At 46.1% G+C, this 23,009-nt stretch overlaps 7 protein-coding genes across 7 annotated transcripts; 4 read left to right on the forward strand and 3 right to left on the reverse strand.

The window, feature by feature from the left end:
* The first annotated feature begins 1,630 nt into the window (after positions 1–1,630).
* AGABI2DRAFT_195900 (hypothetical protein) lies at positions 1,631–4,131 on the forward strand. The gene is made up of 13 exons (XM_006456896.1): positions 1,631–1,841; positions 1,893–2,044; positions 2,077–2,081; positions 2,153–2,256; positions 2,306–2,416; positions 2,472–2,599; positions 2,649–2,833; positions 2,882–2,987; positions 3,038–3,157; positions 3,210–3,422; positions 3,474–3,676; positions 3,730–3,899; positions 3,962–4,131. The coding sequence occupies exons 1-13, from the start codon at positions 1,645–1,647 to the stop codon at positions 4,041–4,043; spliced, it is 1,776 nt and encodes a 591-aa protein (XP_006456959.1). The 5' UTR covers positions 1,631–1,644; the 3' UTR covers positions 4,044–4,131.
* Positions 4,132–4,234: 103 nt separating this feature from the next.
* Positions 4,235–5,375, reverse strand: AGABI2DRAFT_78468 (hypothetical protein; the record flags this gene model as incomplete). The annotated part of the gene is made up of 5 exons (XM_006456897.1): positions 4,235–4,453; positions 4,513–4,707; positions 4,780–5,027; positions 5,079–5,222; positions 5,270–5,375. 5 exons carry the CDS (start codon positions 5,373–5,375, stop codon positions 4,235–4,237), a joined length of 912 nt encoding a protein of 303 aa, XP_006456960.1.
* A 342-nt stretch (positions 5,376–5,717) lies between these two features.
* AGABI2DRAFT_229201 (hypothetical protein) lies at positions 5,718–7,525 on the reverse strand (the record flags this gene model as incomplete). The annotated part of the gene is made up of 4 exons (XM_006456898.1): positions 6,259–7,525; positions 6,125–6,208; positions 5,943–6,074; positions 5,718–5,893 (listed from the first exon to the last, which is right to left on the reverse strand). Coding segments are annotated over exons 1-4 (1,515 nt in total), but the record flags the coding sequence as incomplete, so codon positions are not given.
* Positions 7,526–8,018: 493 nt separating this feature from the next.
* On the forward strand, positions 8,019–8,867 carry AGABI2DRAFT_212192 (hypothetical protein; the record flags this gene model as incomplete). The annotated part of the gene is made up of 4 exons (XM_006456899.1): positions 8,019–8,111; positions 8,167–8,456; positions 8,506–8,583; positions 8,635–8,867. 4 exons carry the CDS (start codon positions 8,019–8,021, stop codon positions 8,759–8,761), a joined length of 588 nt encoding a protein of 195 aa, XP_006456962.1. The 3' UTR covers positions 8,762–8,867.
* A 4,872-nt stretch (positions 8,868–13,739) lies between these two features.
* AGABI2DRAFT_212194 (hypothetical protein) lies at positions 13,740–15,257 on the reverse strand. The gene is made up of 6 exons (XM_006456900.1): positions 15,129–15,257; positions 14,820–15,079; positions 14,714–14,772; positions 14,410–14,664; positions 14,180–14,359; positions 13,740–14,124 (listed from the first exon to the last, which is right to left on the reverse strand). Exons 1-6 carry the CDS (start codon positions 15,156–15,158, stop codon positions 13,865–13,867), a joined length of 1,044 nt encoding a protein of 347 aa, XP_006456963.1. The 5' UTR covers positions 15,159–15,257; the 3' UTR covers positions 13,740–13,864.
* Positions 15,258–17,131: 1,874 nt separating this feature from the next.
* AGABI2DRAFT_122836 (hypothetical protein) lies at positions 17,132–18,345 on the forward strand (the record flags this gene model as incomplete). The annotated part of the gene is made up of 2 exons (XM_006456901.1): positions 17,132–17,288; positions 17,342–18,345. The coding sequence occupies 2 exons, from the start codon at positions 17,132–17,134 to the stop codon at positions 18,343–18,345; spliced, it is 1,161 nt and encodes a 386-aa protein (XP_006456964.1).
* A 3,307-nt stretch (positions 18,346–21,652) lies between these two features.
* On the forward strand, positions 21,653–22,743 carry AGABI2DRAFT_188734 (hypothetical protein). Its single transcript, XM_006456902.1, has 4 exons — positions 21,653–21,742; positions 21,803–21,874; positions 21,931–22,378; positions 22,435–22,743. Exons 2-4 carry the CDS (start codon positions 21,846–21,848, stop codon positions 22,495–22,497), a joined length of 540 nt encoding a protein of 179 aa, XP_006456965.1. The 5' UTR covers positions 21,653–21,742; positions 21,803–21,845; the 3' UTR covers positions 22,498–22,743.
* The last annotated feature ends 266 nt before the right edge of the window (positions 22,744–23,009 follow it).

The following is a 23,009-nucleotide window of genomic DNA, read 5'->3' on the forward strand; positions in this document are numbered from 1 at the left end:
TTCAGTTGACGCCCAAGAAGTCAGATTCGGCTTTTCGGAAGTATCGAATGCTCAGCTAACAGAGTTATGACGAAGTTACCTTAATTATGTGGACCTGGTTTCACCAACCTTCAAGGCATCATTTTGTCATCGGAGAATGGTAACAATGAATATATCGCACTAAAAGACCGAAACATGTGATAAAGGAATCACCTTTCTAAACTGTTCAGGAGTCTACCTTTGGCCCGCTCTCCTTTATCTCTCTCTTATCTTGTGAGGCCCTGGTGTTCCCTAACGTCCTTCCATATATCTATTAGGCCAGAGCATCTAGTATCTTTACGACGGTGAAATGAAGTTGTTGCAGCGCTAGCAAAAGTTTTACTATGACTCCAGCTAACAAGACTTCACTTCTATCAAGTATCCAGTTCGTGCTCTGTTATCTTGTCGTCCCTTCAAAGATGTGTTTGGCTATTCTTTCCCCCCCCCTGAAGGCAATCGGAGTCGATAGGGTTATCATTTCGACTTCGAAGATGCAGTGACCAGTCGTCATAAACGGGAAGAACGTGACTGTTTTAAACGGGTCGCAATACGTATTCATTAAATGCCTATGTTCCGTGGGTGTGACGTGAGATATGACTAGAAAGTGCCGACTCTGCCTCCAGAGGTCTCCAGTCCTGTTGCTTGGGGTCATGTATGTGCGGACTAAAGGAAGGAATAGGATCGTAAGACGATAGAGGTGTTCCTTTTGGTTTACAAAAAAATGTATCTATATATAATATGTCATGTATCTGACGACAAATTATATGAACGGACTACGGATAACAGTGGATAACTTATCTTAAGATAAAATTCAGCGAGAGGCAATCTGAAGGCGGTGATGAGGTGTGGTTGAGACATTTCCTTTTCTGGTGCGCAAGAAACCTTGCCAAGCAAGGGGTAGCAAGGGGTCCAGGCAGACGAAGCTGAAATGGTCACACGGCTCGGTCAGTCGTTTGTCAGACGATACTCTTGGCAACCTTCCCTTCGTGAGCTTGAATGGTGATCAAGCATAATGTATCCGCCAGAGACCCGCTCGATCGTGCTGCTCGCTGATCATTCTCACCATCCGCGCGAGCCCCTTTGTCCTTTCTGAGGCAATTTTCGTAAGTTCCTAAATTATGTTTCATTTATTTACCCCATTTGCTTTCCGTCCGGGTTTGAATGTGGGGAGTATCAGGGAGTATCACATTGACTCGCTGTCAACAGTGTCAACCAAAGCGATAAGATTCCGTTGGGCGTAGTTGCCTAAAGGAATTTCAAAAGTATGCTGGCTTTCTCTCTGTTGCCAAGTTCCTGGAAGCAATGTCTCAACCCGCGACTGGTGCCTAATTTTTGTTTCAAAGTTCAATAATGTGATCACCACCACGCCCGCTGGCTCCAACTCCCTCGATTCGAACAATGGATGGCACTCTGGTTTTCGCGTTGTGCCTGGATATGACATGCTTCTTGATGGACATGTGGAAGAAGCGGGGTTCCATATGGCTCCCAGAGGATGCATGTGGTTATTCTATTATGGTATACATTCCACTTTGCCAAGATTACCGGAGCTTATAGCATGATAGTACTTATAATTATTCTCAACTGCAGAGTTGGTTTCCCAGCATTTCGAACATGGCCGCCACTGCTATGGATTCCGAAAAGCCATTCCAACGCACTTCAGGCTCCATAATTGAAGACGAAAAGGTTCAATATATCGAAGACGGGGACAGTTTCATTGAAGGGTCCGAGGGTGTCACGCAAAAAGACCTTGACACCTATAGGCATGTTGCTGATCGTCTTCCCTATTCGGCTTGGTTGGTTCTTATCGTTGAATTTGCGGAGAGGTACGTCCCCCCACTTGATGCATCTACGTTTTGATATAACACTGGGCTTAGATGGACATACTATGGGACGACCAATGTCTTCAACAACTACATTCGAGCAGGCCTCCCTCCAGGTTCCACTAGTGGCGCAGTGGCTGCCGCTAACAGAAACGTAGGCGTTGCCGGTGCTCTCGGACAAGGTGTCCAGAAGGCCTTTGCCATTAGTGAGTGCGTTCACTTGACACTTCTCTTTCCGCCACTTACCGTTAATCAGCCACAGTATGGAATACCCTGTTGTTGCATGCTAATCACGTCTTCTAACACTCTCATAGTTCAATAGTTTCTGGGTCTACATTACACCCTTTGTTGGCGGTATTATCGCGGATACGATGTGGGGTCGCTATACCACTATCATTGTCTTTTCTGTTGTCTGTTTGTACGACAAGTCCGCCTTGGCTTCGAATCTTGTACTGATTTCCACGCAGGGCCGGGCATATCATTCTCGTAGGTTCTGCTACCCCAGCGTCACTGGCAAACCCCCAAGCGGCTATGGGCATCCTCGTTTTGGCCATCGTTGTCATGGGTCTCGGCGCAGGGTGAGCATTTGTGGATTACCATCACGATAGTGTTGCTCATATAGAAAATTCTCAGTGCCATCAAAGCTAACGTTGCACCCATGATTGCAGAACAGTATACCGGAAAACTTCGCAAAGAGACTCTACCCTCTGGTGAAGTTGTTATCAAATCCCCCTCCCTCACCATACAGAGCACCTACCTCTGTAAGCCAAATTTTTATGTCTTGTCTAGAGCTATCCTCACATGATATAGGGTTTTATGCTGGGATAAACTTTGGGTCTTGTGGCGCTATATCTGCATCATTTCTCGCAAGGGATCATGGATATTGGGCTGCGTATCTTGTTCCCACCGGTATCTTTTGTCTGGTCCCCGTTGTCCTTATCTTGGGCAGGAAGAATTATGTTATGACTCCTCCTCGCGGTTCCGTCATCCTTGAGGTAAAGTCAATGAAATACTCGAGCTTAAAGCATCTGACATTCCCTCAGACGCTGCGTGTGATCACTTTTGCTCTGGGACCCCGCTGGTCTCTCAATCCCATCAAGACTGTTCAAGCGATTCGTGCTAAAGACTTCTGGGATCCCGCTAGACCCAGTAAGGTCCACCCTATGTCTCTGGTCTTTAATTTTCTCATGGCATGACAGGTTCATACTCAGAGGGACAGATGCCCGCGAAGATGACATGGGACGATGAGTTTGTGGGTGAAGTATCTCGCACTCTCAATGCTTGCACTGTTTTCCTATTTTTCCCGTTTTACTGGCTCTGTTAGTCCCATTTTTCACGTATAAGATGATTGGCCAAGCTGACCCCCTGTAGGCTATTCCCAAATCAATGGAAATCTGGCAACTGTGGCTGCTGGGATGAAACTCAACGGAACTCCAAACGATCTAATCCAGAACTTGAACCCCATAGCTATCATCATAATGGTACCTTTCTTTGATTATGTCGTTTACCCGCTACTCCGCCGATGGCGTATCAACTTTACTCCCATCAAACGTATCTACGCCGGATTCCTTGTCGCCGGCCTTGGTGAGTCAATCTTTTGTTTTACACGTCTACCTATGCTCATATCAATGGAAGCCATGGTTTACTCGGCTGTTCTGCAACACTATATATATCTTAGCTCACCATGTCACGACAATCTACCTTCGGAATGCAAGGACGCAGCCGGCAATCCTGATGCCTCTAACATCAATGTCTGGGTAGTTTCTGGACCTTATATTCTCGTCGCATTGTCCGAAATCTTTGCTTCCATCACGTCTATCGAATACGCTTTTACCAAGGTGAATATTAAACTTGTTTTCCAAACTCTCTCTTCCTCATCACATTTTCGTAGGCTCCTAAACGTATGAAGTCCGTCGTCATGGCCTTTTCCCAGTTCCAGAATGCGCTCAGCTCAGCTCTCAACTTTGCCCTCGTCGCTGTCAACGTGGAAAATAAATTTGCATGGTTATTCGGCTCTTTCGCTGTTACCGCATGGGTCACCGGTACAATCTTCTTCATTGTGTAAGTTTTAATAATCTCTTTATGGCAAGGAAGACATCTCATGAGAATCACGACAATGACAGATTCCGTGACCTTGACAGGCGTGAGGAAGCCCTCAACAGAATCGGAAAGGGAGACCGTGCCGGTTTTGTGGATGAGAGATAGTAATGACATGTAATAGCATGTAAGATTTAAGACGGATTGTAATGAATGTTAAGATGGATGAATATATTACTATACTGTATACCCTCAACGTGCGAGAGGCAAGACGCAACAATCATACAACAAAGTCTAGTCGATAGACATGTGAACAAATACAAGTACAAGTGGGGGAAATGTAGAAAGAGGAACAACTATCAGAGTTTAAACAATAAAGCTGACATGGTTAAGATACCAGCGATAGCTCCAACGGCACTAACAGTCGTCCACTGAGTGCTGTAGGCGATACTGTTTTGTATAGTGAACATGTTGGTCGGAGCGGGTCCTTTGATGTAGTAGAAAACAATTGCAACCACGAAACCAATGATGGCGTACGCCAGGAAGACCATCGGAAGAGAGAATACAAAGGATCGTTTCTAGAATTATGAAAAGCACTTATGATTACGGCAGCACCAAATTCGAAAGCACGACTTACGGATACCCACATGAGACCTTCTCCAATTTGAGGGGCATTCCTCACCAGATCTGCCTTGTACCTGAATATTGCAACCAACGTGGCCGCAATGGAGAATGAGGCGAAGAGGGTTGTGATAAGGCCTGCAATCCGCGCAATGCCAACCAAACCTGGAAAAGAGAGGAACGTCACAGCTGCGCTCAACACAATCGCCGCCTAGTCAACACAAAAAGCGGAGGGCAAACTTAATGCTGTCATATAGATTGAAAAAAGGTGAAATAGGCGTACCACTACACATGTGCCGGCACCGATAATAAACATGGGACTTGCCGAGCGGAGATTAGATTCTTCATCCATCCTGTGTTGGGTATGACGTTCATAGAAAATGTATGGAATGCCGAGGCAAACAATTGAGATGGCGATATCGAAGAAACCGCGGACAATGGGTCGACGCCTTCGAATAATGGGCGTAAGACTAGAAACAACATCTTTCGGCAGAGGTTTGTTAGGTCGAAAGAATGCTTGTCGCCAGATTGCTTGAAAAAAATTTTAATCTATGTTCGAGAGTGGCGTTGATCCCAACTCACCGACTCGGATCAGAATTCTTGCCACTAGACGAGTCTGAATACCGTCCTGGTCGGCACTGAAGGAGCGGAGGAGACTATTGAGCTCTTGGCACTCATCCTGAGTGAAAGGGGCGGGAACGATTTGGTTGGAAGGAAGTAATCGGTCTACCGAGGTTCAGGGAACGTCGTCAAAATTAGATAAAGGACCTTACCCGTCCAAGCCCAGCTAAGGGCTTCAAATGCTTCATTCTTGGCATTGAGAGGCAATACTGCGTGTGCGGGGTGGCATTCCATAAATGACCAATATCTATACTCCATGTCGAGTTCTATTAGTAAGAACATTGTTAACCCGGTGCAAGTTCCGTGAATCTTTATACGAATACTCACGGTCTTCTTCGATCCTTTTAGACTTCTTCTGCGTGCGGCCGCTCTCGATAATCACTGATCGCGTTTGGTGGTTGACCCAGCTACGAACAGGTGCAAACTTCTTCTTCGAATCCCTACCATCTCTCAACCACATCTCGCATCCAGTGGGAACATTATCCTTCAAATTTTCCAAGAACGCTGTCACCCCGTTCAAGACTTTCTCAAAACGCAAGTTGACATCAGTAGTGACGCGATGCGTTGGGTGAACATAATAGAAAGTGCCATCGGGTAGATGGTACTCAATCCAGCCGAGATCGTGTAGCTTCGGAAACGACGTGACTGCTTGAGGAGTCCAAGAGTTGATGCTGCCAGCATTAAGCGGACTGACGTTAACCTGAGTGTTGCGGGCCGTCGGTGATGGTTCTAAGTAGGATTGTCCTTTGGAAGTTCCGAGGAGAGGTTGCGTTTCACTGGACGAAATGGTTAGTTTTTCCCAATGTAGGTGTACTCTACACATACTTGGCTTCAAGATGATGACGGCTCAGATGAGTTGAAGGAGGCGATTGATATAGAGGGACTGCATGAGGAAATTCTACTTTGAACGGGTCATCATCGTGCCTTTCCACAGTAGTAGGTTCAGATGTATGTGGACTACAAATAAGTAAATGGAGTTAAACTGGCAGAAATAGTGTTCAACCTACCTGGGCATCTCACGCACATTCACGTCCGACACAGTGATCCTCGGGGCAATCGGGGGAGAAAACGGGTCAGAGTAACCATTGCTCCTGGTAATCGAATGAGAACCTGCCAACGGGTGTAGGGTGAAAATACGCACCTGATGCTTGGAATATCATGATGAGCGCTACCATTAGTCTCAGGCTCATCACGATGACCCTGTCCCCAATTCTCCTCTACAGACCTCAGCTCATTGACCGGCAAGACTCGGAAGATGGGTTCGCGCAATGGCACATTCTCGCCGTCTACGCTAGGGACTGAACTTTGTTCATGAACTGGAACGGGCATGGGATGGTTCCCAGTAATATCGACAGGAATTGGAAGAACACTACGACCGGATTCTGGCACGGGAGGCAGAACCGGAATCGAAACCGGATTGACTTCGACAGTGTGAGAGATGTCATGCCCTGAGGTTTGAGATCTTGAAGGATCGAAGTACGATGAGGCAGAATCTGGCTTCTCGAGGGGTGTGGATGGACGTTCCGGCACGTAAATTTGAGCTGGCTCTGAAGCGGAAGGTACCAAAGCGATTTCAGGTTCGGGAATAGATGCGGGTACATCAGCTGCCACAGGAACGTCACCAGTAGGAATAACCTGTGGTGGAGGAGTTGGAACTAAAGGGACATCACGAGGAGCTGAAGGCTCGGACTCGGGTTCTGTCGGGGGCTCTTGACCGTGGGACTTCGAAACTGGGACAGAGGCAGGAATATCGTGGACTGAGGGTGCGTAGGATGATGGTGGACCCTTGACGGAACTTGCTTTCGGAGGCATAAAGGGGTCTGACACAGCAAGAGGCTGAGGAAGCTCGTCCGTCTGGTCCGTAAATGCTCCAGGATTACCGATAGAGGAATCCACAAGTGGGGGAGGAACGTAGCCCATAGGACTCGTCGCATCTGCTTGTTCCGAACCTGTGGTCTGTATTGCTTGACCCAGGGGAGATGGTCCAACAGCCTCAGCCTCCGCAGCCATCTCCCTTGCAGGCGATTCATTGACAGGACTAACGACATGGTTCGCGGCTGCCGGGGGAGCCAGAGTTGCTTGCGTAGTATCTAGCTTCTGCCTTGTGATGGAGGCATTGTCGAAAGAATCGCGCTCGCGGTCACCTTGGATTGAGGATGGTCGAGAAGAAGAAGAATTTCGGCCGAAAGAGAGCATTGTAGAGCTCCTGCGTACGGCATTGTTCAAACGACCAGTCCACTTGGGCTTTGGACTTGGACTGCTCATGCTAAGGACTCTTTGTAGTAAGGATGAATGTCACCGATGTCGGTGAGGTTGAGGAAAAAAGGATGGATCTTGCGGACCAAGTGCCACGCCCCAGTGCTATATATCAAGGCCTAGCCAGGAGGTTGCATCGAGGCGATCAAATTCTTGCATTCATATCGCGGAGGTCCCACCCTGAATGCATGCCCCCCAGGGCAACACGTTGCAGGTTACCTACAAGAGTCGGTAAAACAAATGAGCAAAGAACTCGGTACGGGGCCGCTTACCGCAAGTACGCAAATTGCCTCGTTGCATAGTGCTCAGGATGGCAGAATGGAGGTGAGACTATACACGAAACATGATGCGCCATGACAGCGTGCAGAACACGTTGTGATGTCGTCTTAAAGGAGTTTAGACATTGGATATTTAAGGATGATGTTACGAAACTTGAACGTGGAGGCACTGATGGAATGAAGTGCTTGTTGGAAAAGAAGACGGGGGCTCCAGTGGAAAATCAACAGAACAACATTGAATAACCTTCGATAAATCACCAAGAATGAACAAACCTTCGCGATAAGAAAAATACAGTCGTGTCCCGAAACTCTACCATGGCGGCGGGACGACTGTACAGCATGTCACACGTGACTCTGGAACTTGGTCATGGACGACGACGAAACTGGACGCAAAGAAATCCGGATCACCTCAAGTGGTAAGATAAAGTCTTTCGTGTCTTTTGCACTGGATTTCTTTGAGGTGAGCGTATGTGTTCCTTGCCCCAGGTCCAAAACTAAGAATATATCTATGTCAGAAATATGACTCTAGGCCGCTTGTGTTCCACACCCTTCCTCGCGATCCCCCGGATCAAGCAAATAACGATCTTCACAATGTTACTTCGATCATACCCCGCTTGATATCGGTCGTTGAGATCATCAAACGCGAATTTCTAAAACGTCTGCACGAGAAACATTCTAAGCGACTTGTTGGGCTACACCAATATAACCAACTCGGTACTCTTGAAGACCTTGGGTATGGTGAGAGCGAAGGCACCCCGCAAAGTCGCGATCAACAGATTGCCTATGCTTTGGAAGGCAAAAACCAGTGCGTCGTACCATTTTTGACGATTAGATGAAGTGTTGACCACTTTCAGCATCAAACTTAAGCAAACTCCTTACCTTCGGATCACCCTCTCTTTGGAAAAGATACCCGAACTCGAAAAACCTGCCACGTATGTTGCGCTTTTTATTTTAAGTTGACATCAACACAACGCTCGGATCAGATACCAGCCACCATCGCGGCGGAAGCTGTCCAAGTCTGCTAAAGCACGCGCAAAAAAGCGAGAACGAAAAGCGAAAGCATTAGAAGTGACAACAGAAGAAAGTTCCAACAATACAGATATATCATAATTGCAATCGTTACCGACGAAAGAATAGTCTCTAAATATTTTCATGGCTTCTTGTGGACCATAATGTTAACATTTTGCAGTCAGGAATTCAATGTCCCTCTCCTCCCACCAATTTTCCGGGTGCGGCTGACTTTCCGATTTTGTCTAATCTTCACATCAACCCTGTTTATCACGTCTTCCTTTCTACGACACATAACGAGATTACGTGGGAGGTAATAATTGGTTGCTTTTTATGAAAGGCAGACGTCTCTATAAAGTCTCTCTGCAACCGGCATTGCAACGTTCCTGCAGTCCTCACTGCCTCTTTGATTGTCTGCATAGAGGTCGCGAAAATTAGAGGTGGAGAGGCGGATGAAACATTGCGTAAGTTATCTCCCAACTTCATACCACAGGAACAACCCATGATTAATATCCGAAACCAGGTCCTGTACAACTGTTCTCATCCTCTCTGAGTCATTGGCATCCACAATTCGTTTCTGCCAACTATGATCATCGCCTCACACAGAAGGGCTCTATATTCCGGTGCAGGCATCTCCCGCCGTCTTACGTTCCAGCTCAACCAGGCCAAGTTGCAGTGCTTAAGGATCAACTTGTTCCCGACACTAGCTGAAAGAATACTCTACTAACATCCAAATTCTTACTTTCCGCAGGAGGTCAATCAGCTATGTTTTCCTGCACATATTTGCTGTATACCTGAAGAAACAGTGTGACCAGAAAGAAGCCTACTCACCGCTGTTTCCTAGAGGCGAGGTACGATACTTGCCGTCTTCTGTCATTTTGTTTTGTTTGTAGATGTCCCTTTCTAATGTTTTATGTCGCTTTCTATCAACGTCAAGTTGGAAAACCACGCGCTTTACACGCGCCCCACCGACATTTGCTGTTAAATGCTCTTGAAAGGCCCTCAGAGGAACACGTGTGACTCATTTTGGACCCTGCCTGTCAAGCGCCCAAGGCTGTACAGTTACCACCTAGTTACCTTACTACAGCACAGGTACGGTATCGACACTAACCCTTCAGTCTTGAGGGCAGACGCAGCGGGCTGTGTCCTTGTGGCATTTTGGCATCGTCTCATCTCCATCATATTTCATAATCTCCAGTTACAGTATGCTCTAAGGGCAAGGTTAGAGGTAAGATCGTATCTTTTCGTGGCCGCCACTCCTCGGACCCGCCAGCCAAGCCAGAGCTAGATTTTCTTGTATCCAAGTTTCAAGTTGAAAGCATCCTATCCGGTGAGATCCATTGTTCGTGAAGTTGCCTTCGAAATGATGCTTGGAAGCGCCCTGGGGCCTGTATAGGATTAACATATCAAACGAACCACTCTTTCGCCCATTTCCCACTTGTATCGAAGTACTCTGCAGTGTGAGAACCCGAAAATGACATCCATCGGTGATCCTCGTTCAGAAGCCAATCAATTATCATGATGATGGGAAGAAGTTAAGGGCTTTGGTTACCCTTGCAACATTCTCTCTTCCCGAAATACGTCAAAGACCCATTTGACCTACGGTATCGCCGTTAAACCGGCTATGAACATAACAAACCAGTTCATCTTTGGTCTTTGGTATTCCCCTTCAATTGACGATCTTCTTTGATGGCTTTCCCCACACGACGGTCCGTTAATCCAACCAATTATGTAAGTCAAGATCTCAGCTTCGTGCCGATTTTGTTATCCACTCACAATGTACCAGGATATTGGCGTCCTTCAGCATCATTGACTCAGATGATGATACTAACAGGCAAAGTTCATCACATGGGCGAATGACGGTCATTTTCGGTTCCGCCCACTGCCACTCCCTTGCACTTGCCAATAAGGACCGCCTACTGTTATGCCCCGCATTCTAACCAATTACATTCCAGGTTTTCATTGAATTGGTCACACGGGCGGGGGAAAAGGCACATGTTCACCACGCGGAACTGGTTTACAAAACGTCTCGTACACCGCAGTTTTGGTTTACCAGTGTACTGTGTTTCAGGCTTTCATTAAGCTGGAGTTCTTACCCACCTGTCAATCAGAAACAGAGCGGGCACGCATGCTTGCTCTCCACAGTTCCACTTTAATCATGCACTGCGAGTGACACAATCCACTACATGGCCATAGAGTGAACGACAGATGTGTTGTGGGTTTTTGACTGGCAAACTGTCAGACTTCGATTCTCGAGAAGATCGGAGCTTTAATTCCTTGTTTCTAGCGTTATTCTTTCTTGCTTTGAATGTTTCTTTTTATGTTTTTCTTCCAATAAGATTGAAAGTTCTCCACTTGGCAATTATCAAACGCCGTGGTGAGCGGTGGATCTCGACGGACAGCTTGGGAAAAACAGTAATCGACGAGCAACCGCGGATCCTTCCTCAGCGTCATGGCTTATCGGGGTAATAGTAACCGCCTTAACAGCTGCTCGCCGTCATAGAATTCACACGCTTAATTACACCCCTGTCTTGTATGTGGGTGGATCAGCGTTGCTAGTCTCTCAGCGATCTCAGCATCCATGTCTTGTAACAATTCTTCAAAAAAAAATATGACATTTGATTCATGCAATCACCCTAATAATTACCTAGATCGAGTCGGACACTGAGGATCGTCATTTGAAACCTAATAACATCCAGGCGCGGACGCAGTAATATCATGAGAATTAACAATTCACTTGGAGCCGCCGCTCATGGAGACTACTATAAATAAATCAACATTCCAATTAATTAATCTAAATTCTCCGTTGACAAAGCGCATTTGCATCCACAGTGATTAGGCTAGCATCACCGAGGCATCATTTTTAAAACCAAAAAGAGGCCCCGTCGAGGAGTACTGAAATTCTATTTGTGTATGCTCGCCTCGTAGTAGAATTTGGCCTTATTGGAATCGACGCAGCTTCTGCTGATTCAAATTTAAGCGTCATTGATCAGCCGAGGCCCGGGCCTCAGTCGCGACTCCTTCTCAGCTTCATATAAGCCATCAGTTCAACGCCATCATTTCAATTGTTTTCCGAACTCGACCCTCTCTTATGGGGAAAAAACATCTACGTTTGATTGGAAATTTTGTTATTACCTATACAAAGTACGCGAGCCAGCTACCTCGTTCTGGCTCTATGACCTATAGGGAGGAAAATTATTCCTCTCGCAAATGAACAATCCTATCGGCCCACGCTCTGAACTAATCAGAAATGCGGGGCTACCCTATTTGTCTATGAATAAGTGACCAGAGTTCGAAGTCGCTCTTACCATTGATGTCATCCTGTCATTCGCAGTCTTTCTGTTCGCCATTGGAATATAAAATGTCAAATATAATTTGCCAAGAATTGTGCGACGGCCAGTACTGTGAGTTGAGCCATCGGCTCTGCTCTGTAAGTTTAAATCTGCGACTGAGTCCGTGCCAAGGGCTCATATTTGGAAGTAGGAGAGTGGTGGCACGTCATCTTATTTTTGAATTATATTTGTTTGGCCTTCGTTTCTGTCATCCCAGCTGGCACGCATATGACCTCAGTCATCTTCACAATCGCAATGGTCGGTTTGTACGGATTGGATTTCCCGAGGATACAACCGTTCACATGCTCTGTAGCTGTCTATCTGTCAATCCGACATAGTATACTTGGGACTATCGGGAACCGAGAATGCTTCTCCTTATATTCTCCCCAGGTTAGGCTTGGGTGTTTCGAGCTTTTGCATCAATGCTGACGAAACAATAAGAGTGCACTTTCCTCTCTTATCTTTAAAACTCGGAAAGGGAAAGGGTGGCAATGTCGGAGTCTATCTCTTTCGCTCGCCGTGCCAACTCTTCTTGAATACCCGACCAGAGTCAAACGTCGTCCAATAATTTGCAGATTTGAGTAGTAACAGTACCTAACAGTACCCAGAGCAGGCCCGACAAGTCACTCACTGAACTTCAAACTTATCAAGGATCAACCCGTTTGTATCGGGTTCATATATCCAGGAACTGAGAAAAGCATCATCTCTACCATCTCAATTTGACTTCATGATGGTATCCCGTGCTCATCTAGGTATTCTATCATTTGTTCTGGCTCCACTTACAGATCAAACGTCAACGTCGCTATAGAAGTTTTGTATGTTTTCGCAATATCGGATTTAAGGACGAATGGCATCATTGAAGTTTCGACGTTTAGAGTTACCTCGGCCCACAAAACATGTTTTTTGACTTCGCGCTCCGACGAGAATCCACAAGAATGGGCAGGAACAAGATTTTGGTTAGATGATCTTGGCATTGAGTGGGAAACCATAGTCTGGCATGATTGGGAAGTGCAACTGTCTGATCAAAAAAAAACACACGAACACTCCCTTTCACTGATATGGAGACCATCTGACATGTGCCATGAGGTTGAGCTTGCTGGAATCCACGGTTCATACTGCCCATATTCTGTCGAAGGAATATGACAATGAAGGACATGACAGGCGCCCTTGCGTGGCTATGAGCATACTCCGTCAATCTGTTCCCGAAAAAACCATTGATGACCGAACCTGCCCACTTCAATGATTCCAACTCGGTCAGGGTCTGGTTCGCTGAAATCTCCGCGTTTCCATACGGATTTGAACGTCCAGGTTCCGATTGTCCACCATTCTCAGTCTTCTCTGAATGATGAAGTGGCAACCACCCTAATGCAGCCCTAGTGTCACTGTTCAACGGTTCCGCCTTGAACAGCTTTCAAGGGGTACGATCGGTGTTTCAGCCTTTCAGGTGATCTCATGCCTCTAATGTCGACAGAAGGGGCTGAAAGTACAGACAACCCCAATTTCGATGTGGCGTGGACCGGGAGCGGGCCGCGCGTGAGAACTCAGTCGGAGTCGCCTTACTTCCGCTGTGCTGCGGGCCGGATTGAACCTCGTATTGCAAGAAAACTTTTAGCTAGAAGTCTACCAATTAATGCGAAGAGGACATCACACGACGATCAATTAACGACCAGGATAATGGATATGACCGCCAAATGGTCGGAAGTTAGTAAACTGCATTGAAGTAAGGGTGCTCACACTTCTGGGTGATTGATGGTGAACGGGTATACTCGATTTAATTCTGAAAGCGATGACTTCGGAAGATGGATGAACTAGGTTAAAAACTAATCGGGTTTGTCCCAGACGGCTACATTGTCGAGGAATGTGAGAAGATACATCAAGCGTCCACTTCCATTACTCCGGCATCAATCGAATCAACTGTCGGCGCATCAGGGTCCGAGCCGTCGGTTGGCGTCACCTTGGGTGCAAAGGAAGTTGGATGCTGTTGCGAAGAAGGTGAAGCGGATGGCGAGTGTCGGTCTGATGGGCGAGGTGAAGGTGTATTATACTGAGAAGGGACGTTTGTATTTGGATCGGTTCGTTTTGATCGAGCTGAACGATTCAAATGATTGCAATTCGGATTGCGGCAAATAAATTCTATTAAGGAATAATAAAAAAACTGATAGCAATTAAAGTAGATAGAGAGACTTACGGGCGTCTTCCCACATTGACTCCTTTATGAGTCCGTTATGAGTGAAACACCTCTCGCAGATCAGGGCATAACGAGAGCTCGGCGAGCCAACCTCATGATCATCATCTCCAAGTAATGCATCGGCGATCTTATCGTACCAACGCCTCCGAGGAGGAGCCATTGGTTGAGGACTAAGCACAGCTAGTGTTCTTTTAGATGGACAAGTAGCTATGATAGATTGCACTCCTTACGTGTCAGCTGGGCTTGTAATGCTGTTGTTACCGGCGTTTGAGGTTGACTGATAGGACCAACGGCGGGACGCGGTTGAGGTGTAGTCGGTCCTTGATTGTGTAGGACATGTCGCCGAAGTGGCGTGGCGCTTGTAGTGCCTGTAGAGGGTTCATCGTATTCCTGAAATAATTTGACCATGGAATTAAAATTGGTCTTCTTCTTGATTTCCTCGACTTTCGAACGACGTTGTCTCATCAAATTTTGAAGTGTTTTTTCTGTCAAGGGATGAACAAACAATTGAACTATAGCTGGCTTAAGCAATACCTTCCGCATCCGCTTTCCTTGTGTACCAAACTTGTACTATCCTTCTGTTGAAAAGAATTCTGAAGGAGTTAAGTTTAGGTCAAACGAAGGGGGACATTGTACTCACATGATGGGACCGATAAAGGCTGGTACACCACGAACCACCTTCTCGAACATACTGGAATGACCACCCGTCGGTGGAAATAACGAAGGCAGCACATTCAAGTACCAAAGACTCGTGTAGACCAGCCAAATGAGGAGAGTGTAAAGTGTAGCCAGTAAGGTGGAACGCTTCTCGCGCAACCGCATCTCCGACAACTTGACCTGACGTTTGTGAATATCACTGGCCAGCGAAGCCAGGACAGTCTCGAAATCATCATCTTTCTTCTGCTGGTCTTTCAGTCGCTGAAAGGGAAGAATACATATATACACTGACCTTGATAAACAATCGAGTCAGAAAAGCCATGATATTGAGAGAATATATTATCAACTAAAAGAGACTCCGTGAAGTGAGATTCTAAACGCAAGGATTAGGGGAAAAACCGGTGGCGAGTGTTCATGTCGGTGACGAAACAGCCCAAAGCGCTAACGACTCTAAACGTGACAAGTCACGTGACACTAACCTCATCCTCTCGAGCTCACATGAGGCTGCTCATCTTTATGTTCCCGACCGAAGCCGCGTTTAATTTCTGGAACGCAGGTGCTCGTTAGCCATCGCCTTCTAACGATTTTTCATGTTTCTAATGGCTGCTATGGAGCGACCAGAAATATCCGAATGGTCGGGTGGGGGCCGCCGTTCAATCTTTATTTCAAAACAGCCTTTCCTTCGACAATTCATGTTGATGGCCTAAATTCTTATCCTGTTCGTCAATCGTCATAGTCCCCACAGGGCCCACATAGGACATGGTTTCATAGTTAGAGCTTCCGTTGCTTTCACATGAAACAAGACTACTTGGACTTGCATCGCCTCCTCAGAAGCCACCATATTAGCGAAATCTAGTTCAGGGAGAGTATCTACTGAGTACAACTGTCAAAATGACTATGAGGCTGTGAATTGACTCGCACTTCAAGTTTCTAAATTCTCAAAATAGAATTTCATTTGATTTGCCGCAACGGGATGCAGGAAGTAAACGAAGTGGGTGAAATCGGAATTTGCGCTGGAATCTTGGCTGGAATCTGCAGTCTTAGTGGATTATGGATGATTGATGATATGTATATATATTGGCTGACCAGTTTCAATGTATTTCGGCTGCTTTCGTGCAAGTTAGATCTAAACTGATCTAGGACGCGTACGGAAACGCTCACATAGGGCTTCCTGCTCGGGTTGTACTCACCGCTGTCAATCTTGTAACTGTTGCATCACCACAAAACGGAGAGGGCTTTCCTGATGGTCAGACGAGTTATGCCGTTTGCTCTCTCTAACATTTCTGGACTTGGAAATCCAATCAGATGCAAATAGACCCATCCTGTCGACGTCATGTCATGATTGACTGGTAGCAAATGTTGCGCGTTTCAAGCCTCTAAATCTGCCGTAATATACACCACGCTGGCTATCCTGAACTGACTTCTCGTTCCGTAATTCTTTGCATGGCAAAATTGTGGACTCTGATCAACTCGAGCACACTCGAATGTCGGGCCTTGGGGCAGACTTTTTCCCTAAGGTTCGTTTGATTGCGCGATAAACGGACAGGGTGGGTTGATTCTCCGGTTATTATTTACAACTCCGGGATTAAACAAACCATACATTCTTCGTAAATCAGAGGCAGCGATTTCGAGGGTAATCGGAAGGTTCCAAATTTAGGATGCCGATCGGCTTTGTGCACGAGGTGACAACAGATTTCCACGTTCCTATTGAATGATGCGTGTTGCCAAGATGTGCGTTCTGTTTGTTTTTGTCGCTCATCGGCTCACACCGATGGCTCCCGCTCGGGTCTGCTGTGGTGCCCAGGCTTGAATGACACGATTAGCTTTAGCTTACCCAGAGCAGCATGGGCTAAAGGACCTACACTTCAATTTTCGAACTTATTTTGCACCCAGTTTGGTTGGTCAGTTGGACTGCTGGAAGGAGTTGGTTTCAAGGTGAGTAGACTCCGTTCAAGTCGGTTTACGTCAGTATCTACTTAGAGTCCATCAATCTTGGATCTTGAACCGGCCGGAATGCCTATCCCCAATCAGTTATTTATTGACAGATAGGCCCTTTTGATGCTTGCGCGCAACTCAAACCAAGTCTTTTCCCCGTTGGTTGCGGCGGTGCGAATTTCGCACTCGAGTCTCCCTACTTGTGCAAATAAGCGAATTGGTCGGTATCCTCGTCTGGTCATCAGTTGCTCTTTGTTTGGATCTTCAGATCCCGTACTGCATAGGATTTCCACACCCTTGACTCCAGGTACTGTATAAAAGCACCCCTCTTCCTCCTTCACGATCTCATTCACCGCAACAATGCTAGCAGCTTATAATCCGTCAGCTAATCTTATGTGTGGCCTGAATAATAGGCAACATCAAATGCACACTTCTAGTCCAGTGGCGTCCTACACTTCGTCGATTCCACCCCACCAACTTGACCATCCAAGCATGGACCTCGCGAGTTCCTGGCAAGGTACATACCAAAAGTTTCGATAATCTCACTCATGTGTTGACAACTCATCATAGATAACTCTGGTCACGCCCGGTATGGTACAAGCGCCACCAACGGTTACGTGAACAATGTACCCAAGAATATGAGCCAGTCGAATGCATTCGCATCGAACTCTCATGCAGCTAACAGCCGAAACCATTACTATGCTTCGTCCGAAAGAAGCACTGTACACTCTTTCGAACAGCAAGAATGGTCGCCGTCTATCTCTCCTCAATCCGTTCACCCCTCAGCGCTTCCTCCCACCACAGCTTCCAGTACAATATACCCTGACAATACTTATCGACACATAACGCATCACTCTACACCGGAGTGGAACCAGTGGTCTGAGCATCACTCGGACATGTCCAATCTCAGAGTTGGCACTGGCACTACTGCGATGTCACATTGGCAGAATGGTGATTTACGCGTTTCATCTTTCGGACCCCAGTCCCTCGACGACTTACTCTACACTAATGCCACCAATTCGCCCGCTTACTCCGTCGCAACTGATCTTCCTCCGATCCAATCAACCCGAGGTTATCAGATATCCCCCATTTCGTCTCCCTCACCTTCCCCATCCGCGTCCTCTCGCCACATCTCACCACAGTCCAGCGTATCACCTCCTTCATCTCGTCGGGGCAGCGTCGATGCTTCAGCCGGGGGAAAAAAATGCTCTCATTGTAATGCGACCTCGACCCCGTTGTGGCGTCGAGAACCTACGACTCTTAAACCCCTATGTAACGCTTGTGGACTTTATCTACAACAGCGTCATAGACACCGACCCAGAGAACTTATCGACGCCGACCAAGAAGACGAAGAAAGCGAAGAAGAAGATCAAAATTACAACGGGCCCGAGTGTAGCCATTGTCATACACATCGAACTTCGGTTTGGCGACGGAGCAAAACGGGGGCTCAGCTTTGTAACGCTTGTGGTGTATACGCGAGGCTACGCGGCAAGGACCGACCGCTCACTTTGAAACGCAAGAAGATTAAACCCCGTACCAAGCACGCGTCGTCTTCTGGGGTTAAGTCTCCCTAGAATCGCGGTAAACAAATATTACAAATTATTTTGGCTATCTTCTTTCGTTGTGCCCAATCTAAATTAACCATTCTTTTTGCCGATACCATAATAATATTTTTGTTTGAAAGTGACCTAGGTAGCGTACGATACTAATGCGTATATACCACGTCTCAAGTGTATTATTTAGTACAAGAATATGAAAGTAACAGCATCTTGTCAATGTAGTGTTCATGTGCGGGAACCATCCTTGTCCCATTAGCCATCAAATAAATGATACGTCACTCCCAAATTGTGATCTTTTGAAGGATCAGCTTGATCAAAGAATGAATACATAACAGGATAGCCCTGTAACGTTGGTACCCAGTCGAAGAGAACTGCCAAAAATCCTACTAAGACTGTTCAGCAACGATCATTAATAGTATATTTACGAAAATGGATCATGCCAGAAGGATGATAGATTGAGAAAATTTAGATTCCGATCTTTGGCTTGTTAAGCTGGAAAGTTACATAGGACTTTGTATAATGTAATCTTGAGGACATACGTTTGGACTCGAGTATCCTGATTATATAGAACTTGATAGCTTCCACACCCCTTCCGTGACGTATTGTTTACACGACCTTCCTTCGAAACCGTAATCTGGAAAGCGGATGCTAATGAAATGATCAATTGATCGTTTTGCCGGACAGGTGGATGAGTATAGTACTGAGTACTGGTACTGAGTTCTCGCTGGATTAGAAACCAGATATATTTTTCCGGTGCATCAGGAAATCTTATCGGAGAACCCGACACCTAAATCGGATTGTACCCCAGCCGATTTCTGAACGACTGACTCGTTCCATAATTTGGTCTGGAAGAGGCCCAGTACTCCACCCCTCCCAGATGGTAGGGATTAGATATTACTGCGTTTCATATACTACCAGTGCTGGCCGTCTTGGCAAGATCCAATGTTCTGTTATCGTATAATCTCGTAGGGATACCAGTTCGTGATGAAGAACTTGTTGACCCTGCTGGTCGTCCTACCTGGAGCCCATCTGAACGTCGCTGTTCTCTTCTTTTTCTTTTGTTATGTACATTTACCCCGGGTGTCTCAGATGAACTTGCCCATTCTATGATAGAGACAATGCTCAACTTTCTCTTCTTTAAGACTCTAGTTCACTTTCCACACACGTATAAAGTTGAAACATTGTGATTGACAGTCAACCCCAATGCGTCTCTTCCTCCAAGTTCTACTGCAATTTATTTAGGATTTTAGAGTATTAAATACCTGTTTTATTTTGGCCTTGCGCCTTCCGTTCGTCACTTTGACGTCTTCTCGGGAAGTTACGAACCATAAACGTTGGACACGGTGAATCTGACTCCGGGGAAGAAAGACATGGAAATGAGACTAGTTATCCAATTTTGAAAACTTTCCGGATTTCAAGTCTTCAGCAGACATCCTATGTTAGTGTTCATTTGCTGAGGCGCGGGGGCCGCCTAATAAGTACGTCCTGGCTCATTTTGTATTTTACTATTGAATCCTGATTTTTCTCCACAATATCACGGATCTCTACGGTTTACTAGAACTATGCAACATAGTATCATCCCAAAATCAGCAGTCTGCCATAGAGGATCTAATCAAGGTTTGGAACGATCGCCACAAAGATTTTAGTTAGATGATTATTGATGTTGATTGTTCCTAAAATCTAGTACAATTCAACAACTCAGCTACGTCTCGAGGAAGATGAAGTCGAGGATAATATTTTGTATTTCTAGGCTGCGATGAGAAGTCGTCCAATCGGATTGAAGATGGCTGCAACAACTTTATGGACTTGCATCCCCTTGCCAATGAAATAGCAGTTCCCCATTAGTACGAGCCAACCCACTCGCGAAAGCGGGACCGTGGACCGAATTTTGAGGACCAAAATTTGGAGCATCAAAGAAAAGGGGTTTTTCAGCCCTTTTGAATGGAGGTACGCTACGTTAATCAAACTCGATGACTTGACCTGCATATCTCCGATGTTCGGCATGAGTCATAAGGACAGATTCCTCAGGACGGGACAATGACCCTGAAGGGGGAAAGTAATTCAAACTACACCTGCAAGCGGAATAAGGTCCTTGGAGCGCATTGACCGTAATTGAATGAATTGAGGGAGGCCTTCTCTGTATTGATCTCCACAATTGTCAACGTTGCAGGACTTTGACCACATGATGACATCGTCAGGTGAACTGAATGTGCACTTGGCAAAATGATCGAGAATTTGTATTGTTCGTTGGCGGTGATGACCGACAATGAATTGATTTATCCCATCAAGAAGAGAATGCACCATTGATGCACCATGTACATACATATTGCATCTTATTGCATGTTCCGATTTGCTTTCAAGCCTGGATATTCAATCATGATCATCAGTTCGATGGATCCCAGGGCTATTGCAGGGTTAATGCTGTAAACTCGGTTTACTAGGCTCTACTTGGCTGTGCTCTATAGACCGGGCTAAAAAAGAAGCATTTTCGACCAAAGTTTCAACAAGGCACAAGGGGAAGGCTAGTCGATATGACTTCGAGATTTGGTTCGTTTATGCTTCTTTGGATCGAGCGCCACTCCGAACAAAAAGGAAGACAAAGCGCGGCAACGATATAGAGTAAAGAGCAAAATCTACCGTTTGACGGTGTTCAGATGCCGCATATCAATTCCTATTTATTTTAATAAGAAAAAAAGAGTAAACAAAAAAACCCACTGCCAGTTGAAGTCAAAGTTCGCTGAATTCGCAGAGATATATTGTTCCAGAAATGGCCAGCTGCCTCACTATGGAGAGCGGGCTAATGATCGTACACTCATTTTTCGATGATGTTACTGCGGACTAAGCGGATTTCCTTGACCAGCGGACTGTAATCAGAGGCCGGGATCTTTGGTAAATGAGCGGGCTCGATAGTAGTGATTGAATCAGGGGGGCTACCAGCTCGAGCTGTCCTGTGAATTCCGAGGTCCACAAGAAGGTCCACAATCGCGGTGTAGCACATTTGCCGTAGATGAAGAAGCCTGCGTGTTGAGAACGAAGAATTCACTGTGCTTCGTAAAGTCAGGTGATAGGTGTGAAGACTAAAGCGACAACCTAGTCGGGTTGGGTGTTTCGAAGCTAGATCAGGCCCAAAGTGAAACTTGGAGGATGATTTTAAACAGGAGGCACCTTGGAAGCGATAGTTTTACTGGCAGCGTGACGTTCGAAAAACAAAACGTTGAAAGTATGAGAACAGCGTCGAAGCAATGTATACAGGTACAAATAATGCCTTATGTCAGTCCGCTGGCATTTGTCCCGAAATGATTACCATGTTCTCCTTCGTCCTCGAAACCTTTTGTTGTTGCAGAACCAGAAAACCTCAAGGAACACGCGATGAACAGGAGAGACTACTGCAATTCCAGATACCAACGTCGCCGTCAGCAGTTTTCTCTTCATTCTAGGAGGTTCTTTCAAATCTCAAGCCTCAGATGCATAGACCACAACCTCTGCAGACTCAAGATTTTACGTATAGAGAACGAATGGGTACTATAGTTCGGAATATGGAAGGGTGAGGGGCGTCTTTTGTTATATGAGCTTTTGGAAACTCAGCGTGATTTGAAACAGCAAAATGGTTAATCTCAGCTCTAGACTCCCCTTCAACCTTCATCATCGTGTATTACACGATTCATTAGGAAGTGTTTCGAGATCAAACTCTGTTGGCTATGGCGGTCTCGATTATTTTGAACATCCGAATGACTCCAGCGAGCTTTCTGACCGGCATCTCGATCAAGAAAATCCTCGGGAGGATGCCTTCACATACACTTATCATCCTTCTTCACGCTCTCATTCCGTTTCTGATAGACGGCGTTCAGCCTCAGAGGAGCGTGAAACGGTCAGGCCAGCCGCGGTACTGAACCTTCGCCTAGTCGGTGTTACTGAAACAGAGCGCGGACGGGCCCTTGAAAGGACTGTTAAGCCAATTGGTTTGGGCGGTGGAAGCGCGGTTGCCTCGACTAGCCAATCAAGCCAACTTCATAATCCTATTGACGAAATAAATTCGGGTTCTGATGCGGTACGTTGCAGTTATTGGAATCGAAACTGGATCGCTGGATTGAATGCATTGTGAAGGGCCCAGTGTCGATCAACCTAATAGACCCGAAAGATATGGTCTTGTCATCGTGGTATGAGTAATGTCGACTCAAGTTTACTGTGCTATCGTCAGCCTACTACGTCTCGTCGAGGTCAAGTACCTGCTTTATGTGGGGACTGATTTCGGAGGATTTCCCCTCAGCTTTCATCAGTAGTTGATTTTATTTTTTAGTGCATTCTTCAAGTACATTCCAATTCATGCATTTCGGTTCTCAGTTTGCTTTGGTATTGACCTCCATTTGTATTCTTGACGTTCATCTATTGTTACCGATTTTCTTCTGCGTTTCTCGAAACACGAGTTTTAAGGTATTCGATGTCATTGATATCTCAGGCCTCAGGATCCATCATGATTTAAACATTTAATGTTTATATTTGATCCGTTGTGGGGGTTATCACACCTCACCTTGTTATTATGGCTCTCACTCACGCAAGCGAAACTGATATTAGGACGCTAATATGCTTTTTCTCTGATAGGGCCTAGGTTGATTGATGATCCACGGAGAGTATAATATCGCATCAGATTGCTATTAGAGCAGGCCTCGCCGAAGTGGTGG

The sequence above is a fragment of the Agaricus bisporus genome, assembly GCF_000300575.1.
Source record: "Agaricus bisporus var. bisporus H97 unplaced genomic scaffold AGABI2scaffold_14, whole genome shotgun sequence".
Classification (NCBI taxonomy): Eukaryota; Fungi; Basidiomycota; class Agaricomycetes; order Agaricales; family Agaricaceae; genus Agaricus; species Agaricus bisporus.

What these genes read in the sequence shown, in the direction of transcription:
- AGABI2DRAFT_212194 (XM_006456900.1), bottom strand. Translation starts at nt 15,158, where the DNA reads ATGGCTTTTCTGACTCGATTGTTTATCAAG. An exon ending in GCCTTTATCGGTCCCATCAT is followed by an intron (nt 14,773 to 14,819) that starts GTGAGTACAATG and finishes TAACTCCTTCAG; the next exon opens with AATTCTTTTCAACAGAAGGA. An exon ending in ATTACAAGCCCAGCTGACAC is followed by an intron (nt 14,360 to 14,409) that starts GTAAGGAGTGCA and finishes AAAGAACACTAG; the next exon opens with CTGTGCTTAGTCCTCAACCA.
- AGABI2DRAFT_188734 (XM_006456902.1), top strand. Translation starts at nt 21,846, where the DNA reads ATGGGTACTATAGTTCGGAATATGGAAGG. An exon ending in ATAGTTCGGAATATGGAAGG is followed by an intron (nt 21,875 to 21,930) that starts GTGAGGGGCGTC and finishes GATTTGAAACAG; the next exon opens with CAAAATGGTTAATCTCAGCT. An exon ending in TAAATTCGGGTTCTGATGCG is followed by an intron (nt 22,379 to 22,434) that starts GTACGTTGCAGT and finishes TGCATTGTGAAG; the next exon opens with GGCCCAGTGTCGATCAACCT.
- AGABI2DRAFT_195900 (XM_006456896.1), top strand. Translation starts at nt 1,645, where the DNA reads ATGGATTCCGAAAAGCCATTCCAACGCACTTCAGGCTCCATAATTGAA. An exon ending in GCGGTTCCGTCATCCTTGAG is followed by an intron (nt 2,834 to 2,881) that starts GTAAAGTCAATG and finishes ACATTCCCTCAG; the next exon opens with ACGCTGCGTGTGATCACTTT. An exon ending in TCGAATACGCTTTTACCAAG is followed by an intron (nt 3,677 to 3,729) that starts GTGAATATTAAA and finishes ACATTTTCGTAG; the next exon opens with GCTCCTAAACGTATGAAGTC.